The 21734-nt window shown below is 40.2% G+C and overlaps 1 protein-coding gene across 2 annotated transcripts in view; it reads left to right on the top strand.

Annotated features, from left to right (window-relative positions):
- The window catches only part of adcyap1r1b (adenylate cyclase activating polypeptide 1b (pituitary) receptor type I), a 23954-nt gene extending 2520 nt beyond the window's left edge, over positions 1–21434 (top strand). Inside the window, exons 2-14 of one of the 2 annotated variants that reach the window (XM_034147268.1) lie at positions 5862–5990; positions 9306–9408; positions 10834–10947; positions 11645–11748; positions 11847–11944; positions 12887–13019; positions 13420–13573; positions 13667–13727; positions 13813–13882; positions 14192–14283; positions 15504–15633; positions 15986–16027; positions 16472–21434. In XM_034147268.1, coding sequence (XP_034003159.1) covers positions 5901–5990; positions 9306–9408; positions 10834–10947; positions 11645–11748; positions 11847–11944; positions 12887–13019; positions 13420–13573; positions 13667–13727; positions 13813–13882; positions 14192–14283; positions 15504–15633; positions 15986–16027; positions 16472–16660 — 1380 coding nt within the window. In that variant the 5' untranslated portion in view covers positions 5862–5900 and the 3' untranslated portion in view covers positions 16661–21434. Of the gene's footprint in view, positions 1–5861; positions 5991–9305; positions 9409–10833; positions 10948–11644; positions 11749–11846; positions 11945–12886; positions 13020–13419; positions 13574–13666; positions 13728–13812; positions 13883–14191; positions 14284–15503; positions 15634–15985; positions 16028–16458 lie in introns of both variants that reach the window. The other variant, XM_034147267.1, reaches the window with a different exon arrangement.
- Positions 21435–21734: the final 300 nt, after the last annotated feature.

The raw sequence follows: 21734 nt of genomic DNA, 5'->3' as shown, positions 1-21734 counted from the left end.
TTGCTGCCATGAGTCACCATGTGCATTGGAACCAGTGTTAGAAAAATAAGGCTTTATAACTGTAAGATAAAAGTAACAGTAACCTAGTAACTTGTATGTTTCTCAGGAGTACCGTTAAAGACTAAGCTCACCATTTAAACCTGCACTGTTCTCTTTTATCGCCTGCTTGACCATACATGTTGTCACAGTTAAATTGATACTCTGAGAAACAATGGTCAGTGCGATTGCAGAGTGGAAATCGACAGAATAGTGGCCTTGTGTAACAGTAATGTGCTGTTACGGAGGAAAAGCCCATACATTTTCAATTGAGTGTCCCTGGCTAAATGTTAAAACTAAATCACATCTTTTTGCCTATTTTTGCATCCCAGATATTTGCATTGCACGTCCTGTAGAGAGTGATTTAAAGCACACTTGATCTTTGACTTGTCCAGCAGTCGGGATCCTCTGCAGGCAGTCGGCTCTAAAGAGATCATTCGGTCAGTTTGGTGCTGGTGTTTGGCAGCATGGTGCAGCCATGCGGGAGACGATGATGTCTCGCTGCTCACTGGGTCATGTTGGGAATTAGAGCAGGCATGGGACTAAGAGTGAGGCATCTTCAGCTAAACAGCTCCGTCACAACGCCCTGCTTCTGCTCCTTTTCTGTGTCAAACCTGCTCTGCATGTGAGACAAGCTTCTCTGTCCCAGGTTGCACTTACTTTTGCCACGATGCAATAGTTAGCTACAGAGATCGAGGACATTTAAATACTTTTGTAAAAGCACAAAGACCACACCAAATATAATTCCTATATGTAATGTTATATGCATACTGGTAGTCAATATTTAGCCACTATGAGCAGAACAAGGTAGAGTAAAATGTAGAAATATTGTGTGGCTCCTTATTTGTTGACATGGCTACGGGTTGCCTTCTTCCACACCTGCAGATCAACATTATCCCGTTGGAGTGTTTATGTCCAAAGTCTCAGATAAAGTTCTGTAGATGCAAGATGGTTGACCTTTAAATGATACAGATAGGGATGGGGTGACAAAAGGTGGTTTGGATTAAAAAGTGTACATGGTCATCGTGACCCCATTACCCATTGGTTGGTTTTGAAAGTTTGGAATTTTGTCCGGCGCCATCTTGTTTTGTTTTTTTAACCAGAAGTGACAAATACGAGGGGGTGAAGAAGTCTACTGAAACACTGTGTAAGGGTTAGCGTTCTAAGATAAAAACACGTACATCCAAACTAGAAAAACTGGCTAAGCATTAAAGCCTTCGCTGCATGTATTTTACTCTGAGAAGGATCATTATAAACCAAATGAGCTACGCGACATATCGAAGAGGACTTCAAACTATGTATATACTACTTCTATAGACAATATAATCCCTTTTAATAAAACATGGTCACCATCTCTGCACTACATTCAGAGCTGATTCCTCTTCACACCCACTTGGCCACACTACACTACCAACAACAGTTTGAAATCATAAAGAAGAAGAATAGGACATACTTTATCAATTACTTTTATCACTCACATTACAAACACAGGTTGATATAAATGAGCACATGCAGAAACTGAACCACATGCAGGATAGGAGAGGGAGAGTGACGGGGCAGCCAGTTCGCCAGCGCCCAGTGCAGTTGGGGGTTCAGTGCCTTGCTCAAGGGGCACCTTGGCATTGCCCAGGAGGTGAATTGGCACTTGACCAGTCTACACTCTGTATTTGTGTTGGTCCGATCGGGACGTGAACCAGTGACCCCTTCGGTTCCAAGTCCAAGTCCCTACAGACTGAGCCACTGCCTCCCCAATAAGTATCAAAACATACTTACTTCTCTCTCCTTTTCTTGTTCTTTTTTTATAAAGAGATAGACTTAGACTTCTATACAATCAGAATTATGCTTGCTTCCTGATGCCATCAGAAATAACGCCATTCTACATCATTACCAACATCAAGCTTTACCATATTAACTGTGTTTGTACACAAGTGAGATACCAATCCTTGGTTACTTACTTCCTGGTTTGTTGTTGAGGGAATTAGGCTGGATCTGGAATGTAAGTCTCTGAAGCTGATGAGTGTGTTATTTTTACTTTTACTTTATTTTTGTTTGTGACTTTGCCTCAGTCTCGTGACGAAGCAGCACCCCAGTGAATTGTATGGAAAATGGAACATAATGTGAGCGTGAAACCAGGACAGTTCTTTCTCTTCCTCCCACTATCTCTCTCTGTCTCTCTGTAATAAGCGCACCTCCCTCTCCCTCCCCAAAATAATGAAGACTAAGTCATGTCTGTGTATATTAATTCCTCCCATAATTCCTTGGGCTAAATATAGAGCCCGAGACATGACTGACTTACTATGATATTCACTGGGAATGAGACAGTCCAGTTTCTGGATCCACACACTAAATGATGATTCTTGAAGCAGCACAGAGAAGAATGTCTTAGTTCTTCCAAAGAAAGAAGAATGCATTGTTGTAAATGATAGGTAAAGAGCAGAAGAGTTTGGAGTTAGTGAGTAGGGGGATAAGCCGGGGCATGTCTGTATGCTCCAGACCACAACAGCTGTCAAAGCCTGACCAGACCATCCTGAGGGACAAAACTGTTCTCATTGTCCAAACAAAAACAAACATGGAGATCAGGGAGGCTCCCTGTTTCTTCTTCTATCCTTCTCTCTGATGATGCGTTTCATCGCAGAGTTTTCAAAGCTTTTCTTTATAGGTGAGTGATCATTAAGAAAGCTCCATCTTTTTAGGCATACTCCTGTGAGAAATAATTCCTCTTCTCCCGAGACGATAGGTTTGTCTTAACACAAACACCCACACACATTCCTCTTCTTCTCTCAGCTAGTTCTTTTCACTGCTTCATTTCCTCCTTCGTTTATCTTCTCCCCTCTCGGGTGCAACTCTACACCGAGTATTTATTAGTGCCGTCGTAAAGCTAAAGTGAGGACCAGTGTGTAACATGTGCGGAGTCGTGAACATACTTGTGTGTGTGTGTGCATGTGTGTTTCTTTAATGATGTATATGCTCTCTCGATAGAGCATCACCCATCACACACATTCCAGATGACAGTGTTGAACATTAAAACCACTGAGACTCATTAAGCCAATGATTACAGCTCGGGGAGGAGAGTTTTGAGCAGCTGCAGTGCTAACACACACACACACACACACACACACACACACACACACACACACACACACACACACAACACAAACACACACGCACACACACACACACACGACACACACACACACACACACACACACACACACACACCACACACACACACGCACACACACACACACACACACACACACACCACACACGCGCGCGCACACACACGCACACACACACCACCACACACACACACACACACACACACACACACACACACACACACACATACTCATTCAAATTGCCAACAGGGGGCCGTCCATTTGTATAGAAATCTATGAAAGAATGACTCTCCTCATCACTTGATTTATTACCTCAGTAAACACTTTCTTAATGAGTAAATTATCTCAATTGAAAGAGTTCTTAAATATTTAATTTTTTTTATTTTAGTCCGATAGTATAACAAAGAAAATACAGCAAGGTACATTTTAGGTTGTGGCTACCTTTTGATTGACATACGTCGCTACTAAGGTGTTGTCCAGTTTAGTTGTCTGTTATTTTTGTCTTAGAACTTGAAGTGACACTGTGTTCATCGTGCAAGCACAATTACATGTTATCTTTATTGTGCTTTATCGTTATGTGTAGTTTTCTGAGTTCTGCTTGATGCAGTAGGGCCTGATTTATTGTAAATTTGACTGATACAACGTTAGGAATACGCACCATATGAGCACAATGAAAATAAAATAAATATAGCTCTTGTAGATATAGATCACGACAAAGGGCCCCTGTCGCACAATGGGAGCTTATATAGAAGGATCTCTGTTGGTTTGAATGATTTGATCGTTTAGACGTTTTAGTTGCAACAAATAGAGCAGTAAAAGGTTACCAGTGAAGATGCATATCTTTCTAAGGAACTTCGAGCGTGTCCATTACTTATCGTTTTGCATCACACACACACACACACACACACACACACACACACACACACACACACACACACACACACACACACACACACACACACACACACACACACACACACACACACACACACACACACACACACACACACACACACACACACACACACACACACACACACACACACACACACACACACACACACACACACACAGGCACAATGAGACCTCTCCCACTGTGGCAGGTTGAGATACCATCAGTGTTTTTGTAAGAACATGGGAGGGTTTTTCCTCAGAAATGAATTATTGTCAGTTTGTGCTCGACCAGTCACCATGAAAGCTTTTCTATGGAAGAACAGCCATTATGGTGGCCTTGGCAAAGCTGCAGACTTCCATTCATGTTGTTTTCTTGCAAGCAAAATATGAATGAAAGTACTGTTTGTTAGGGCTGTATGGCATTAATATGCACTGTGTGCAGGACTCAAATCAAATGTGCTTCGTTTGCTTATAGAAATGTTTGTTTCTACTCAAATACATGCTGGAATTTGAGTTGAGTTCAGTGTTTTCATGAATGTGTTTTATCCTTTCATGACATGAAGTACATGAGGAAATCCAAAGAAAATCTATTTACAGTAGAGCAGAAGGAGCTTCCAGGTCCACGTGGTTCAGTTCAGATCCAAACTCAGCAGCTCTCTCAGCTGTTGCTCCTGACAACGGCAGGGGGAGGGGCTTGATGCTGGCAGGGTTGAAGGAGGATGCCAAGCTGCCAAAGTCTCCCTGTGGGACGAGGCCCGACTGCTACTTGGCTTTACTCATGCGAACCCCCTGGGCCAGGCTGATCCATGAGGACACAGATACATGGGCACATTACAGACATGCAACCCTTGTGTTCACATACAAGTTGGAAAGCCAATCATTAGGTAGGCTGAACGTGTCGTTGTAACAGCTGACTGCAGTTGCTTCAGCGAAGTGAAGGGCATTGATGGAGGATTTCCGTAAGCAGAATTTCAGTTTATATTCGAGGCCATTTTTCAGCACACTTGTCAAAAAAGTGGGAAAGTCACAGCGAGAAAAGTAAGCTGCAACTAAATATTTAGATTGTCTGTCAGAACATAAGTGATAAGAACCACACATTCTGTAATCATAATCTTCTTAAACCCAAGGAGACGCCTTCAAATCCAAACCAGCATCCAAAAAGATATTCCGTTTTCTCTCACATTTAACGAAGAGAAGCAGCGAGTTCTCATGTTTGAAAAGCTGGAGCTAGGCAATGTTTGGCCTTTTTCCTTTAAAAAAACAACTTCATTGTTCGTAAAACGTATAGATTACACACAGATTTCTTTTTCTGAGTAATGGATACACTTTTCAATAGATTTCTGTTAAGGTGATGGATTTTACAACAACAAGGAAATGTTTTTTGTATTGTTTATCCATGGATTTTAAAAAGACAATGCTTCTTTGTTAACATTTTCAACTTTTCTTCTCACGATCCAATGCACTTACCATCTTCTGTTCAGTAAAATATAACATTCAGAATCTAATGTAATACTGTATATACTTGCACCGAGCAGCCAAAACCCTTCAAGCTATGCTGGCATGGCGCAAGTGTTCTTCCACAGCAAAACATGACAAGGTAAAATTAGCTGTTAATGGAGATTTTCTAAAATAAATTATTGTTAAAGTCGTCTGAGTGCTCTCCAGTTTGAATTTTCTCCACGGATATATAAACACACACTGAGAGCTTATTCTAAAGATACTCTGTGATGTTAGCTAAATGTCCTGGTGGAACTGCTGTAGACAAAATGTTGACATCCTGTCTCCTAATGTTTCACACTCTTGTGTTTTCAGATCCCAAGGTGAGCTGACGTCCTGTTGTTTCAGAGCTCGATGTTGAGAGGAAAACTCCTCACTGAGAAGCACAAAATGTCTGCCACTAACAGCCCGCTTATCCTCGCCCTCCTCCTCCTCTTACTCTCGGTAAGCTGATTTAAAATTATTTTCTTCATTCTCTTTTTGTACCTTTGAAGGACACAATGTATAATCTCCCTTCAGTTTGTGTGTGTAAGCTTACTCGTGCAGCTAAAACGATCAACATACAAACAGACGTGGCAACAGGTGGAGATTGACATGAATATATTCAGGGAACAGGTGTTGAGGCCCTTCTTATGAACTTCTACAGTCGTTCAGCCGTATGAAGTGTCTGAATCAATAATTCATTGACGAGTGTGTGGTAGGAACGATGGATAAGGATGCATTCTCATCATTTATTCATTGTTTATTCAACATTATTCCTGTCTGTTAAATCTGTGGAGAAGGTCCTCGATAGCATCCTCTCCTTCTCCTTCCTCTATCTGCTTGTCTCCTCTCCTCTCCATACAAAAAAAGCTGTGAGGAAAGCAGTCTTTTATTACTGTTGTTAAATGTGAGTCATCACCCTTGAGCTGAAGTGTTGTCGGAGAAAATGAGAGATGAGCTTTAAAGAAGATGGTGGACAACAGCACGTTGTATGAAAAAGGGGAAGGCATAGGTTGAAAATATGATTAAAAGAGAAAGAGATGGACATTTAAGTCCCTGTTTGTACAGTTGAACAAATGAACAATACATACTCTATAGACTGGACTTGATCATGATCAGCAGTCGGGTGTTCATTTGGGAGTTTTAAAGGGGCCCTATTTTGCCTTTTGCGGTTTGACCTTTCCTGTAGTAGGCTGTTATATAGGTTCTTGTGCATGTAAATGGTCTGCAAAAGCTAAAATCCCAAAGTTCATTGTAAAATAAAGTGATCTTAATCTCTGTCTGATACTAAAACCAATGTTGAAGGAAGTATAATAACACCGTCATACTGGTCCTTCTCAGCTTCAAGGTACTAACATGTTTTTGTTAAGGTTTGTGTAAATCTTGGTTTTCTTTAACATGAGTAAACATGTCTCTTGAGACTTTTCCCATATTTGCTAAGAATAGAAAGAACACTACCTAGAAACTAGAAAGGACACAACCTTATTGATGTGATACATCAATAACATTGGTTTTTAGGACACAAAGGTTTCTTTATCCTGGAAGCTCCACAGGTGTTTTCACTTATTTGATCTGATTAGACCTGCACAGTTAATTTGTTGCACCTGTTGAGGCAGGATAATTTACTGGCAAATGGAGTTTGGTGATTTTTAGCCAAGCTCCACTCAACTTTAACCTGAGCAGAGGTCTCATCAGGTGGACTGAGTGAAAAGACCCATGTGTATATGCTAGATTCTTTGACATTTTACTTTCCTAGCCTTTAATGTACTGTACCTTAAAGGCTATTGTGGAAATAATATGTAAACAGCAATTCCCACATCCTGTCTGATTTGTTAGAAGATTTGCTGACACATTGTTTTAAGCCTGTGGTGTTTGCAAGAGCCAAAAGTCTTTATCCAGGCTGTCTTTGCGTGCACATGGGTGCAATTTGTCCTCAGGGCTCTCTGCCAAAAAGTCAAATGACGTACTAAGAAGTAAGAATGGGCTAAACATGGGATTGTCACCCAAAAATACCAAATTGTTCCTGTGTGAAATCAAAAGTCAAGTTTTCTAGTTTTCTCTAGAATTAGTTGTTGAAGCTGCTGAATGTAAACTGTGTACATTAACTGAAGAAAAACAGCTGATGTGCTTGTTTGTTATAACAACATAATTGGAAGTTGGTATAGCGTCCATGAGGGAGGACCAGCCGATTGCTAAGACTATTAATTGGACGTTCAAAATTCCAATTTACCCGGCAAAGATGATCATTCTCTGTGCGTTTGTCATTTGAGCAACCCCCTTTGGTATATCAGGCTTTTCATGGGTCCTTAAAGCCATACATTAATTTGGGCATTACAACTTCATAATAGGTCTTGAATACATTTGTATGGGTCTTAAAGGACTTCTTGGCTGGAGAAGGGAACCAATATCTAAAAAAAAAAAAATCCATTCTGGATTTACTCATCACATTCTCCATGGCAACCGTCCTGCTACCTACCAGCTTCTCAATATCTACATTTTAGATTGAGTTTGATTGAGACATGGATTGCTGTTATATATACACATCTATTGTATTGTTAAATATGTTAATACATCCATGTACTTATGCTAATTCAAGTACTTATTTTCATTCATATAGTAGTGCAGCTTTTAAGAAATTATATATTTTTCTTCTGAGCCCAATAATATGACTAAATATCTACCATGTTTAACTATTGATTTAAGATAAAAAACATGAACATAACAGATCCAGTGAATGCCTATTCCAACCACATGTGCCTTTACTGCCAGAACATTCAATGTAGCTACCAGTGCAGACATGATGCTGTTGTTGGAGAGTGCAGCACATAAATCACCCAGCAGATTCGAGGATACAGACAGTGTGTCGACACTCGTTCCCCACGATGCCCCCGGAGCGCCTGCATCTCTGTTACTCCAGTAGATCGTCAGTACATGACTCCCATGCGAGCGCTGTTGACGTCAGCGGGTGAATGCTTAACTAATCCTCTCCTACACCTCATAAAGCTGTGACGTCGCGTCTCCCAGACTGACGCCAGCACACACAAGCTCCTTAGCAGACACTCACCTCCATCTCCACCCCCTCCTCAGTCCCAACGTCAGCCCCTCATTATGCAGCTGTCAGAGGGGGGCTGTGGAGAAGGTGTCTCTTGGGGTGACCTCCGTTTCTTTAGTGAAGTAGCTGTGGGACTCCCCGGCCTCGATTGTGTTGACGCCGCTGGAGGGCTACAAGTTTAAACAGTCACTTCTGTGTGTCTGCCTACCACTTTTCAACAGATGGGAGTAACCCCTGGCACGGTCTGGTGTGAAAAGTGCACGTCTGAAAGGCTTTCCTGCCTTGTTTGAATTAGAATAATGCCCCTCCTCCGGGTCAGTTGCTCGGGGAGAGTGCCAACAGCTCTGAACTGGTTTGTTTAATTGGCTGAGTGTTTAAACAGATCCAAGAGCAGAGACCTCTCCCACACTGTGGTGTGAACCGTATGGTGAAGCTAATGGAGCAGCATCTTCTATTTTACCTTTGGGTCCGATCCTCTGTGCTCTGATGTAATCTTCTGCCACTTGACTCTCTCTGTGTGTGTGTGTGTGTGTGTGTGTGTGTGTGTGTGTGTGTGTGTGTGTGTGTGTGTGTGTGTGTGTGTGTGTGTGTGTGTGTGTGTGTGTGTGGTGTGTGTGTGTGTGTGTGTGTGTGTGTGTGTGTGTGTGTGTGTGTGTGTGTGTGTGTGTGTTGTTTGTGTGTGTGTTGTGTGTGTGTGTTGTGTGTGTTTTGATGTTGTTTTCCAGGATTACAGCCAACAGGTCCACTCAAACTGTGTGATCAAGATGGAGCAGGAGAAATGCATGGAAATGATGGCCTCGGACGATCCTGGGAACGATCCAGACTACGGTAGGTGATTGTGAATGTGTTAGTGGAGCCTTTAATCCCCCTCCCTCATCATAACTACCACTTGTAACCATTTCCAATTCGGGCTAATTATAACAGAATAAACATAGAGATTATTAACAATAATATCTTCAGGGTCAGCATACTAATGAGAACAAGATCATTCTACAAATTGCGGTACTCTGACTTTGACCTGCTTGTCAGCAAAGAGAGATCATTTGAAATAATTCACAGTTTGCCTTTGAGTTTCTTTGTTTGATTCAAAGCATAACAAAGTAAAGCAGTGGCAACAGAGACATTCGGCAAAGCAAATCAACTCTTTGGTTTCACTCTGAAGTGGGGGAAGGTCTAAGGCTTTAATTGCCAGCATCTCTTGATGAAGATGCTTAAAATTAAAGTTGATCACTGAGACAGTGAGTGACAGGCGTCTCTCTGAGTGATTCTGTGATGGATGAAAGGAAATTCAGACTAGCTTTGTGCCATTTCTTCATTATTTTTGTTTGGCGACAAGTTTCAACGGGTAAAATGTGTTCTCTACTGCGTAGGATAGCATTTGCAGATCATGTACATCACCAAGGCGTCAGAGAAACAGAAACCAAGTATAAAAGCTGTACATTTTCCTTCCTTTTGTTTATTTTAATATGGCATGATAACTATTGGACTCAAGGAAATCATTGTACTGACCTTTTGGTTGAAAACTAAACAGCTATAACTCAGTTACATCATCCAGGGGATACCGAGTCACGCAACTTGGATCACCTGAGCCTGCTTAGTTTTTATGTTTGACTTTATGGCTGCCTATTCAATATGGTGCCAATTCAATGTAATAGCTTGTCTTGAGCATATGCTTCTTCTGGTCTTGATTCGGTCTCGCCCTGCCTTGGTCTTGGCCTTGACTTGGTCTCGACCTCTTAAAGTCTTGGTCTTGTCTTGGTCTTGGTTAAGGTGGTTTGTGGTCTTGACTAAAACACTATAGCTTCTGCTGTTAACCCTGCCACAAAGCTCCCGCTTGGCTCTAAGATAATGAAAAAACTAATATTAAACCAACATTTCCCAAAGCAGAGCCGGCTAATGAAGTCACAAACTGAATTTGGAAATCAGACCGTCTTCTTTTATCTTCTGCATGGATGTATGCACATTTAATGCGAATACACATGACTCTCCCCAAAATCTGTGTTTATGTTCCATCTAGACCTGTGTCCCCCAAAAGTTATTGTTATAACAAATGATCATACATATTATTCATAAAGTCTCTGCCGAACTATCTTCTTCCTGTAGAAGACTTTCGCTCTTTTTTGATGCTGTTGTAAAATTATATATGAGTGAAAAACCCTCAGCTAAATAAGAATATGTGGGCTTTTTTCACCCAAATTAAGTAACATATGGCTCTTGATGTGAACTGTGTTTGTTCACCTGTTGTTTCCTCAGGCTGTCCGTGGATGTGGGACAACCTGACGTGTTGGCACCCGGCAAAGATCGGGGAGGTGGTGGAAGTCGACTGTCCCGAGCTCTTCTCTCAGTTCATCAGCGAAGAAGACTATGGTGAGTTGCTTCCCATTTACCATCAGCAACTAATGCTGTTGACATGTCGAGGCTCCTCTTCACATGTCTTGTTGCAGTGCTCACATGGTAAAAGTTCATGTACTTTCATTGAATTGCAGATTTTTGTAAAAATCTTGCCCACAAACACACATTGAAATTATACATTACCCTAACTATGCAAATCAAAAATTGTATTTCTAACTTGAATACAAAGTGGGGACCAAAGAACACACACACACATGCACAAACACACACAAACACACACACACACACACACACACACACACACACACACACACACACACACACACACACACACACACACACACACACACACAAAAGAAGGTACTGAAGGTACTGAAATGATTAAAGAATTCCACAAATACATTTTTTACAACACTTTTGAAAATGTGAACGTTTCATTGGTCCCCACATAGTGTTAAGATAAGAATACGGTTTTGGCCGATGTCATTGTTAGGGTGTAGGGAATGTGTTATGTCATTGTTTGTCCTCACAAGTACAGTGTGTGCTTGTGGTTGGAAAATCTATTCTCTGTGTTACATTACACACATTTCAATTTAAGGGGCACACCAACTAAGTGAAGCAAATCATTTAAGAGGGTACTACTGTATCTTCCTGATTTCACTCAACATATTAGTACAGTATGTGTTTTAAATTAATTGTCCTGTGTCCACAGAGCCAGGCATGGTGAGTCGGAACTGCACTGAGTTCGGATGGGATGAGACCTTCCCTCATTACGTTGATGCCTGCATGTCTGAAGAAGGGAACAGTAGCCATCCGGTAAGTATCACTCTCAGAGTAATAGGAAAAATGAGACATTGTATATTATTGAAAAAACAGTTTATTAACTTTTTGTTGTTCTTGTGATTCCATTTTAGGACATGTACTTTGTGTCAGTGAAGGCTCTGTACACTGTGGGCTACAGCACCTCTTTAGTGTCCCTCGTCATGGCCATGGTCATCTTGTGCAGGTTCAGGTGAGCCGTCTAGTGGTCAGGGGTGGTACTGCAGCTTGGTGGGGCGTGTTGGGAAAAACAAGGTTTATGAAAACATAGAGGGAGAAAATAACTGAAGGATATTTCAGGCATCTTGCTTATTTATATCAAATATCTTAAAACACAATGACATTATTTTAGGATGAGGTAATCCCTTTCATGGTGAAAATTATTATCGTTTTTCAAAAGAAAAGTTGTTAACTTCTTGGTATGTACTTCTACCTCAATAAGTGTTAGTACTATCACTGCTTTTGCTGTTATCACTTCATGTACTACCACAACTACTACTACTATTGATGCAGCTGATGTTGTGGCTCCTACAGTACTGATAACAAACACACACAGGACTTTCACCCAGGCGCCCGATTCCCGTGTGAAACCAAAAGCAGAGTTATTTTTACTGGCAATGTAATGTCATGTGAACAAAACAAAAAGAGATAATAATACAAATGATCGAGCGCTTTATCAGGTGCTCAAATACGCTTTACAGAGGTAAAATAATGAGATACACCTTTTTAAATGGAGCAATAAAATCCATGATATTTCTTTTGGGCTATTCCTAGACATAGACCACAGTAATTAATGCATGTTTACATTAACTATGTGAAAACCATGTGTATCAAGATACAACGCAAATACAATCCCCCTGCCGTCATCGTAGTGAATGCGGGGGCTTCTTCCCAAGTGGAAAATGTGACAGTAAGGATAAGACCACGGCTGCTTTCTCTAAAGCTATTTTCACTTTTGCCTCTACAATTGCTGCTTCAACTGCTTTTACTACGACTATATAACTGCGTGAACTATTTATGCATGTTGATCACTGAATGACAACAAAACAAACCTCAACGTATTGTTCCACTGCATGCAGTTATTGTGTTTATTAAAAACGTAATCAGTGTGTTCCTGTCTGTTGGCTTTAATCAGGAAGCTGCACTGTACGAGGAACTTCATCCACATGAACCTATTTGTGTCTTTCATCTTGAGAGCGATTTCAGTCTTCATCAAAGACAGCGTGCTGTATGCCGAAGCAGACAGTGAGCATTGCTTCATACACACTGTGAGTAACACCAACAGGCCTGCACACGTTCCTACAATGCTCTTTGTTTTACATGTTAACAGGCAATGGATGATTTGCTCAAACCTAACAAGGAATTATTTGTATCTATATAAATTATTTTCAACAAGGTTGTTCTCGAGAAGACCAAAAAGAAGTATCTGCTAACAATTTTCAGCAACAGATATCACTATTACATTTCATCAGTGGATATTATACATTAAGACCATTTCCTTTCCCTGAATAGTCTACAGAAGTGTTGCAACAAAACCAACTAAATATATATTTCTGATGTTTCTGTCACGTCCTAAAAAATACATGTTATTGATTAGTGTCCTGTAGTGTCTCGTCTTAACTCTGTCTTTCTGACATTTTCCCATGGTGTCTTTTTTTCTCCTTCAAGCTTGAGTGTCGAGCAGTGATGATATTCTTCCATTACTGCGTCCTCTCTAACTACTTCTGGCTCTTCATCGAGGGTCTGTACCTCTTCACTTTACTAGTGGAGACCTTCTTCCCTGAGAAGAGATACTTCTACTGGTACATCATCATTGGTTGGGGTGAGCGACGAACCACAACACGCAAACTGGAATTCTTATCCCATCTCATGAATCGTTACTCATTTTTGTATCCTTGTTTTCTTGTCAATTTAGGAACCCCCACAGTGTGTGTGACCATCTGGGCAGTGCTGAAGTTTCACTTTGATGACAACGGGTAGGTTTTGAACAACAGAGTTTAGTACCTGTATGTTGAAGTGTGTTTGCTTTGAATGTGATGTTGTATCCTCCTGCTCCTTCAGATGTTGGGACATGAATAACAACGCTGCCATCTGGTGGGTGATCAAGGGACCTGTACTCGCTTCAATTATGGTACGTTGTTATCACCTGTATATGCAGTGACATAACAAACACAACATAAACAAGATAGATAGATGATAGATATAGATACTTTATTGATCCCAATTTTGGAAATGATTTCGTCACAGAAGCAGAAGTGTGTTCAGATATTAAAATACAATACTTAAAATACTTTAAAAAGTGGAAAAGAGAATTAAACATTTAAAATATGATATCAAATATAAACAACATAAACAAAACTTTATATACTATTAAACAATTAAAACAATATTTTTATTTGTAAATACATATTGACTTGTTTGCGTTACATCTTGTCTGTAGGTCAACTTTGTGCTCTTCATCGGTATCATCGTCATCCTCGTCCAGAAGTTACAGTCCCCAGATATCGGTGGAAATGAATCCAGTATTTACCTGTAAGTTGTTTTATGTTGTCTTTTTATTGAAATGTTCTGCCTGACATTTAAGTTTTATGTTTCAATAGCTATATTTCAACAGAGGGGACATAAGGAAAGCTCGCTTTATCAGTGCTTTTGCATATTTCCAGTCCCTAGTGGGTTAGTAAGCACTGAAACAAAAAATTGACAACCCATTTAACTATTATAAGAAAACCCATTCACATTGAAATATACAGTGCAGTCCCTTATGCATCTACACCCACTGTTTGAGGACTCGATTGCAGTTTTTCTCACCAGCCAATCAGCGCAGAATATGCTTTTTTGTAAAAGGGGATCTTACAGAGACACAAACTACAATTGAGTATTTCAGCAAACTGTATGCCAAATTTATTTTTTTATTTTGAACATTAAAGCATGTAAACACGTTTTTGTAAAAACCCAAAACCAAAATATGAACCTAAAAATTAGCAAAATATATCCCCATTAATTTGTTTAAGGTCCCATGTCATGGCCATTTCTACTGATCATAATTCCATTTTTGAGGTCTACTAGAATAGATTTAATCACATTGGTTTCTCATACAGCATCTCTGTATAGTATGTGTATTCACTCTCTGTCCTAAACGGCTTGTTGGAGCTCCTGCCCCCCCCCCCTTGTGAGCCCAGTGTGCTCTGATTGGTCAGCTCGCCCACTCTGTTCTGATGAGTACAGCAGAACATCAGTGATTATGTGTTACAATGGCATTTGCAACCAGAAAATGAAACCAGTAATGACAAACAGATGAGAATGCTGCGTGGGGTCTGGGTGCCGTGTTGGCGGGACGTTGCGCGGCTCGCTGCTGCGAGGAGCGGACAGTGTGAGCTGGGTTCATTTCCTGCTTGCTGCGTGGGATCTGCGAGACAGCGAGACATCGCGAATGGATGCGGGAAAGGGGGGGGGGGGGGGGGGGTGCTGAGGGTATTTTTCTTTTACAATTTGGTAACTTTACTCATTATTCAATTTATGGACTGATTTAACAATTGAGGACTAGGAAAGCAAATACAGAGAAATGTGTTAATGCATTTGTGCTGTAATCATTCCTGCAAACTACCAGGGCCAGCATTTGACAAATACTTATACTTCTACGACTGAATGATTAAGATTAAAAGTGTAGTTGAGGTCTATTATGACAGACCTATTATGAAAATGAGGACACACTGTATTCCAGTTTCATCATTATTCTGTGTGTTATTTTGCAGGAGGTTGGCCCGCTCCACTCTGCTCCTGATTCCTCTGTTTGGGATCCACTACACTGTGTTTGCCTTTTCCCCCGAGAACGTGAGCAAGAGGGAGCGTCTGGTGTTTGAGCTTGGACTCGGATCCTTCCAGGTGACTGATCCTCCATCATGGCCTGAGAATGACTATTTACAAATTCTGTACCTTTATATCAGCCATTCAAGGAAACTTAGGGATTTTAACACATCTGTCCATTTATTAAGACTCAAGTATGACCTGACTGCTTGGAATCTATAAAGTTGATTTCAAGTTTCAAATCAAGTCTTCAGCTTTTATATGAAAACGAGTGTGAATTATTGTATGTGAAAATATACCATTATGAAAATGAATCCTGCTGTTTTTTTCACAGTAGTGTCTTTCATCACTCACTGCTGTTGTTTCTCCTTTTAAAGTTGATATGTAAGTGTTCTTTGTTGTCTAATTATTGGACCTTCTGTATCCCCAGGGCTTTGTCGTGGCAGTCCTCTACTGCTTCCTGAACGGAGAGGTAAACATCATCACTGACGCCTTTACACCAGTTCTCTGAATTCACACATAAAAACACAACTGATTCACAACATACCTGTTTAGTTTTAAAGGATTATATGTAAATTCTTGGTATAGATAAGGCTTATAGTTTACAGGATTTATTCTCAAACCAAAATATATATTGGAAATGGAGTGGTAATTAAAAGAAAATGCTAAATTTGATCTAATTTCCTTCATTTATATGACATGGACTATTTTTTCTAAGCTGACTTGCAACTTTTAAACATTTTTGGGTGTGTGGGCATACAATCTTTTTTCATTTTAGGGAAAAGTATTTGTCAGAAAGAATCCCTAGGAAGCTAAAACAATGAGATATAGCACAGACAGAGCTGTGAGGGACAGTGAGCTGGCCTCTTTCAAGCGAGGTCCATTAATAATGACCTTGTGAAGTATATCCCTCAAGGTGCAATCGGAGATCAAGAGGAAATGGCGCAGCTGGACGGTGAACAGGTACTTTGCTGTGGACCTGAAGCACCGGCATCCTTCGCTGGCGAGCAGTGGGGTGAACGGGGGCACGCAGCTGTCCATCCTCAGCAAGAGCAGCTCGCAGATCCGCATGTCCAGCTTGCTGGCCGAGACCCCGGCGACCTGAGTCCCACCGGGGGGGATGCAGCGCCCTGCAGCGCCGCCAAACCCGATGCACTCATCCTCCTCCCCATGACCAGCCTCACCAACCCGTTCCTCAACCCGTACCCCAATCCGTACCCGGACGACACCATGATAGAAACCCAGCTCAACTCCAGCGACCCAGAACAGCCTCTTGTCTGACCTGCTTTGACCCCAATTATGACCCAACCTGAACGTCTGGTGCCAAATAATCTCTTCAAGTCCCGAACTCCGGGTTCAGGAGTGAAAAACTTGGTCCACTTCAAAGGGCATGATTACGAATTCTAGTGGATATCTAATGTCCTGTTGGGCGGTTGATCTCTCTGTATATATTGTATTACTGTTGTCCGGTGCTACAGTATTTGCTGCTGTATCGCACGTGTTGGGGGGGTGGTTTATTTCTGCAGCCCCCTCACAGTGATCATTCCAGTCAGTCTGAGAACGCGTTTTTAAAAACAATTCTCTAGTTCACCCTTTCTTTAAAATGTGTTTTTAGACTGTATCTATACACTGTATTGCTCTTTAGATGCAGGCTTCCCAGCTGCCATGCCATTTGAAATGGTTCCGTTATTCATGTGAACACCGTAAAGGGAAACTCTGCTGATTTTACACATTAAGTTTATCCCGTTGAGGACTGAAAAGGATAACCCTTAGCGATGGCAGTGTGATGACATCAGAGTTATTTTAGCTAAAGCTTGGCATTTAGCCTTTTTATGTGAAAACCTGATTTATAAAATGATGGCATGCTGTCTAAAAGAGTCAGTTTTCCTGTGTATTACACAGAGTTTTCTAGAGTTTCCCCCTCAAATTCTTGATATCCCGGCTGCTAATATTCTGACCCGCCCTGATGTACAGTAGATACCTTAACTGGGACGTTTTTTATAAATATGTTGACGGAAATGTAAGAATGAAGGTTCAAGCTTAAGTCAGTGTTAGAAATTTGAACTTCTCACCATCAAATCAATGTTATTTATTGAGCTCAAACATTATGGACCCCAGGTCATACCCACACTTATTGAACACATTCAGACTATTCCCCACTACTGTAACAAGCCTTTGTTTCCTGTGTAAACTGTGACTGATGTAAAACAAAGAGATGAAGACAAACAGGCTGAGGAATGTCGAAGGTGAAATTTCACCTGGATCTAACAAGGTGGAGAAAAGCAGTATTTATGAGAAGGACATCTTTTTTCCATTTATGTGAATTGCCAAAAAGAGAGAAAAAAACATACCAGGGTTAAATAATGATAACTATTCTTCAGATGTCTTCGCAGTGCTGAGGTTTGCCGATGACGACCACAAACCTCTCTTTTAAATCTCAGCACTGGAAACTTGACCTCTGAGAGGAATACTTTTGGAGTGCGTCTGTAGTTTTAAACAGCCGTTAGTACAGAAAATGTCAATGATACTCATGGAAGAAAGCATCATGAGTTCAACTGCTTGCATGAACTTGCATTTATTGTCCATGTGATTTAGTGTTACTTTTTTGGTGATAATTCAGTGGTGTTAAAGTTTATTTTTCTTCAAGAAATGTATTTCGGGCTGTTGTGGAGGCTATGCGCTGTAATACAGATTCTCTTGTCACTTTGTAAAGCCAAGCCTCTTCAACAGGGCTCCTACAGGACATTTCAACATTGTACTTGACCATCAGAAAGCACTTCACTGCTTTTTGGAGAAGATTTCCAGATTTGTTTCTGAAAAAAACGACCATATGAATAATCAGTTTTCATTCTGATTAATGAGGGCTTCTTCAGACAAATCCCTCGTACCAGTATCTCTATGTCTTTCAGCAGTTTGCAACTCTCGTGGCATTTGCTCTCTTTACGCTTGAAGACAAGCACATAGTCGTTACTCTTTGTGGGGACTTTTAAATCGGGGGTAATACTGTAACTCCAAAGACCAATTACTTGACTTTTTGCACGGCCGTATCTGTTTGCGAAGGCTGTGTTAGCTTTGCATTCGATGTCATTGCTGATGTTTCTTTTGGTCTGACTATCCTCTAAATCCCTACGTTCTACTCTTTTGTCTCCAAAAGTGCCTTTAAGCACCAAACAAGTATTTTAATTTGTCCTTTTTCATTTCAAAACGAATCTGCAAAGAATAGAACGTGGTTGAACAAAGTGCTTTTATGATGCTTAAGACTAAATCAGTATTTTAAACCTGGAGGCCTTCGAAGTACTTTAAGTTGTCTTTGCTAAAGATGAACAAAACATACGACCGATTGGTGTTTTAAATAAAGCAACGCTACAGACTAACTACGTCAGTGACTGTACAGTATATTACATGAACACATTAAGAAATAGGTTTTAGTTCCCCTACACATCCTTCATTTTTACTTCTTAGCGGAAAAGGGAAAGTTAAACAGTCACGCACCTGAACCTCTTTTCTTTCTTTTCTTTATGAAATCCTAGTATTGTTTAATTCTTCAAAATGTTCCCTAAATACGAGTCCATATTTGAAAAGACAGAAATAATTTGGTCTAGCTGCAATTGTATTTTAAAAGACAAACTAGAGCTGAAATCGTTGATTTACATGTACTTACTGTTTCATCTTTGACTCCACATTATTTATGACTGATAATAATTGTAACGGACGTCTGCTCAGCCGAGCATACACTATCATCAAATATTGAGTTTTCTGCTCTTTAAAGTCACACAAAAACATTGTTTTGGTAATTTGCAGATAAAGAGATGTCAAGTACGGAGTCCTAAAGGTGACAAAATGTTGTTAAATAATAACACTTTTTTATAGATAGAAAAAAATAACAAAATTATTCAAGCGTTTACTTTCTCTGGGATCAACCTGGGTTTAAGGTTATGAGTCCAGTTACCCCCATTTTCCATTTGACATTTTACAGTTATCTTAAATGTAAAACATTTGTTTTGTCTCTTTCTTGGCTTATGGCCAACACTTGAAACATGGATGTAGGGAGATGGTAAAGCATCTCTAAAACCATATCTGTGAAAAGAGAAACATAAATGATTTAGGAGGCGCTCTATTATTGACAGAATATTATCCTATGTTCCTCAAATTATAATTTTTTTGGAGTAAACATCTCATTTATCGTAGCAGTAAATCTTAACGCCCTTACTTTCCCTTCTCAATTCGATTTTTGTTCAGTTTTGCTCAGAATGTCAACTCATCTCTTGACCTGCAAATTGCCAAAATGCATTCCTTCTTGGGAGTCCAGACCATGACAAAGAAGGGCTGACCTGAAACTGTATTGGTCTGCTGTGTGTATTCAGAGTGACATGCTATAATAAGTGAAGGGCGTGACAATCACGACCCACTCTACTTCGGTCAAATATTCAGTTAAATTCATCACAGACATTTTTGACAATCTCACCGGCACATGCGCCCACTGCTTTTGACATATTTCTAAATTATTTCCTTTAGTGTTAATATGGGAGTTGGAGCCTTATATTGCCAGTACTATGTTGATGTCAGACAAAGATGTTGCTATTATTAAAAGAGTAAATATTCATTTGAGCCTGTTGTTTTTGAACTATGAAGTAGTTAGTTGAAGTGTTTGAAAAAAGGTCTGTAGCCAACCTTTGTGACTAAATAAACTGCAGTTTAAATGTGCGAGACAGAAACAAGCTGCTGACGTTGTTCCTTGTAAATGCCGTTTTCTGTGGTTCAAAGTGAATAACTGTCATTTAAAAACGTTGCGCTGTGATAGTTTTCCTATATTTCATTGTTTTTTGGTAATGGTGATCGTGTTTGCTTCAACTATAAAGCCTCCTGTAATGCCTCTGTACTCTCTAAAAGGCTGATGCATGCGCGTAAAATCGTTTTGACCTCATTTTGACCGGCAGATGTAATAACAAAGAGAGGAACAAGCTTTCAGGCCATTAAGGGAATCTGAGCTGCTTGCTTGTTTTTAAATGGATGAGGCAATTAATGAGCTCGAACATGCATATTGTGTTTCAACTGTGAACAATTATCAAATAGGGCCCATGGAATACTTTTCCTTTGATTGTAATCTTTGCAGACATGAGGAAAAGTGAAGTGCCATAAAAACCGTCTGTACTCTTTGATTTTTACTTTATAGCATGACCTGTTTTCAAATGTTTTTCCTTTTCAGCTTTTTAAAAGTGGTTATCTTTATTGAAATGCTTATTTGTGACGGTAGCCTGTTAGAAATAAAAATAAAAATGGGGCTCAGCACTTTGTGTACTAATGGCTGAATGTAAAAGTAACCTAAAGCACTCCGCTGCGAGCCTGCTAACGTTTGCTCATGAGCTCTCTTTTCATTTGATCTATTTCACTGCACAGTGCACCATTTAATGTTGTTTTGGTGTGCACAAGAGATGAGTTTCTTTTGTACATTATGGAAGTATCGACAATAAATGTTTTTAACTTGTTGGCTTAATGTTGTTTTGTGTTGTAAATACTCACAAGTGTTTTGGTTTGAAGGATAAGGCTGGTGTTATAATAAGTTTTTTATGTGAGGAAAGCCTGTGAAACTACCAACATCAACATGTGTTAGTCCACCTCAGTACTTTTCATTTCCTCTTCCCTTTTTAAATCTTTAAAATAACTTCAAAATATCCATTGTGAAAAAGACTCAGTAAGCAGCCAGTCGATTGAGTTAGCAACTGCCTCTCAAACAGGAGGAAGCAGTGCATCGTTTGGGTTTGGGACTATTTTCAGGGGCGGAAGAATCCACATTTGGTGATTTCCAGTTTATATGTGGCAGCAGAACAGTGTATTGGGAATAAGTGTCAAATAAACTACAATGTGTGTGTAAATGGTAATGATTATGATTGGGTATTAATGTGTTTGGATCAGTTGACAAAAACGAACATGTTTTCTAGAAATTAGAAGTTATTTTTAAGATTAAATTCTAGGAATCATTGGGATAAGGCTGTGTTCCACAAACAGGGCAGGGATGATAGAAAGTATGGAGAGATGGACCAAGACATTCACCATTTTTGGCTTTTCATGGGACATTAACAGTTACAAAATGATATATGATCAACAGCCTGGTCCTGTAATGTTCACCCCCAACCCAAAGAAGAAGACACCACATGAGAAACTTGCATTCTCGTAGTAAA

This window comes from Trematomus bernacchii, unplaced genomic scaffold (genome assembly GCF_902827165.1).
Source record: "Trematomus bernacchii unplaced genomic scaffold, fTreBer1.1, whole genome shotgun sequence".
NCBI lineage: Eukaryota > Metazoa > Chordata > Actinopteri > Perciformes > Nototheniidae > Trematomus > Trematomus bernacchii.
Note: the sequence above shows the minus strand (reverse complement) of the source record. Positions and strands in the feature narration are given on the sequence as shown.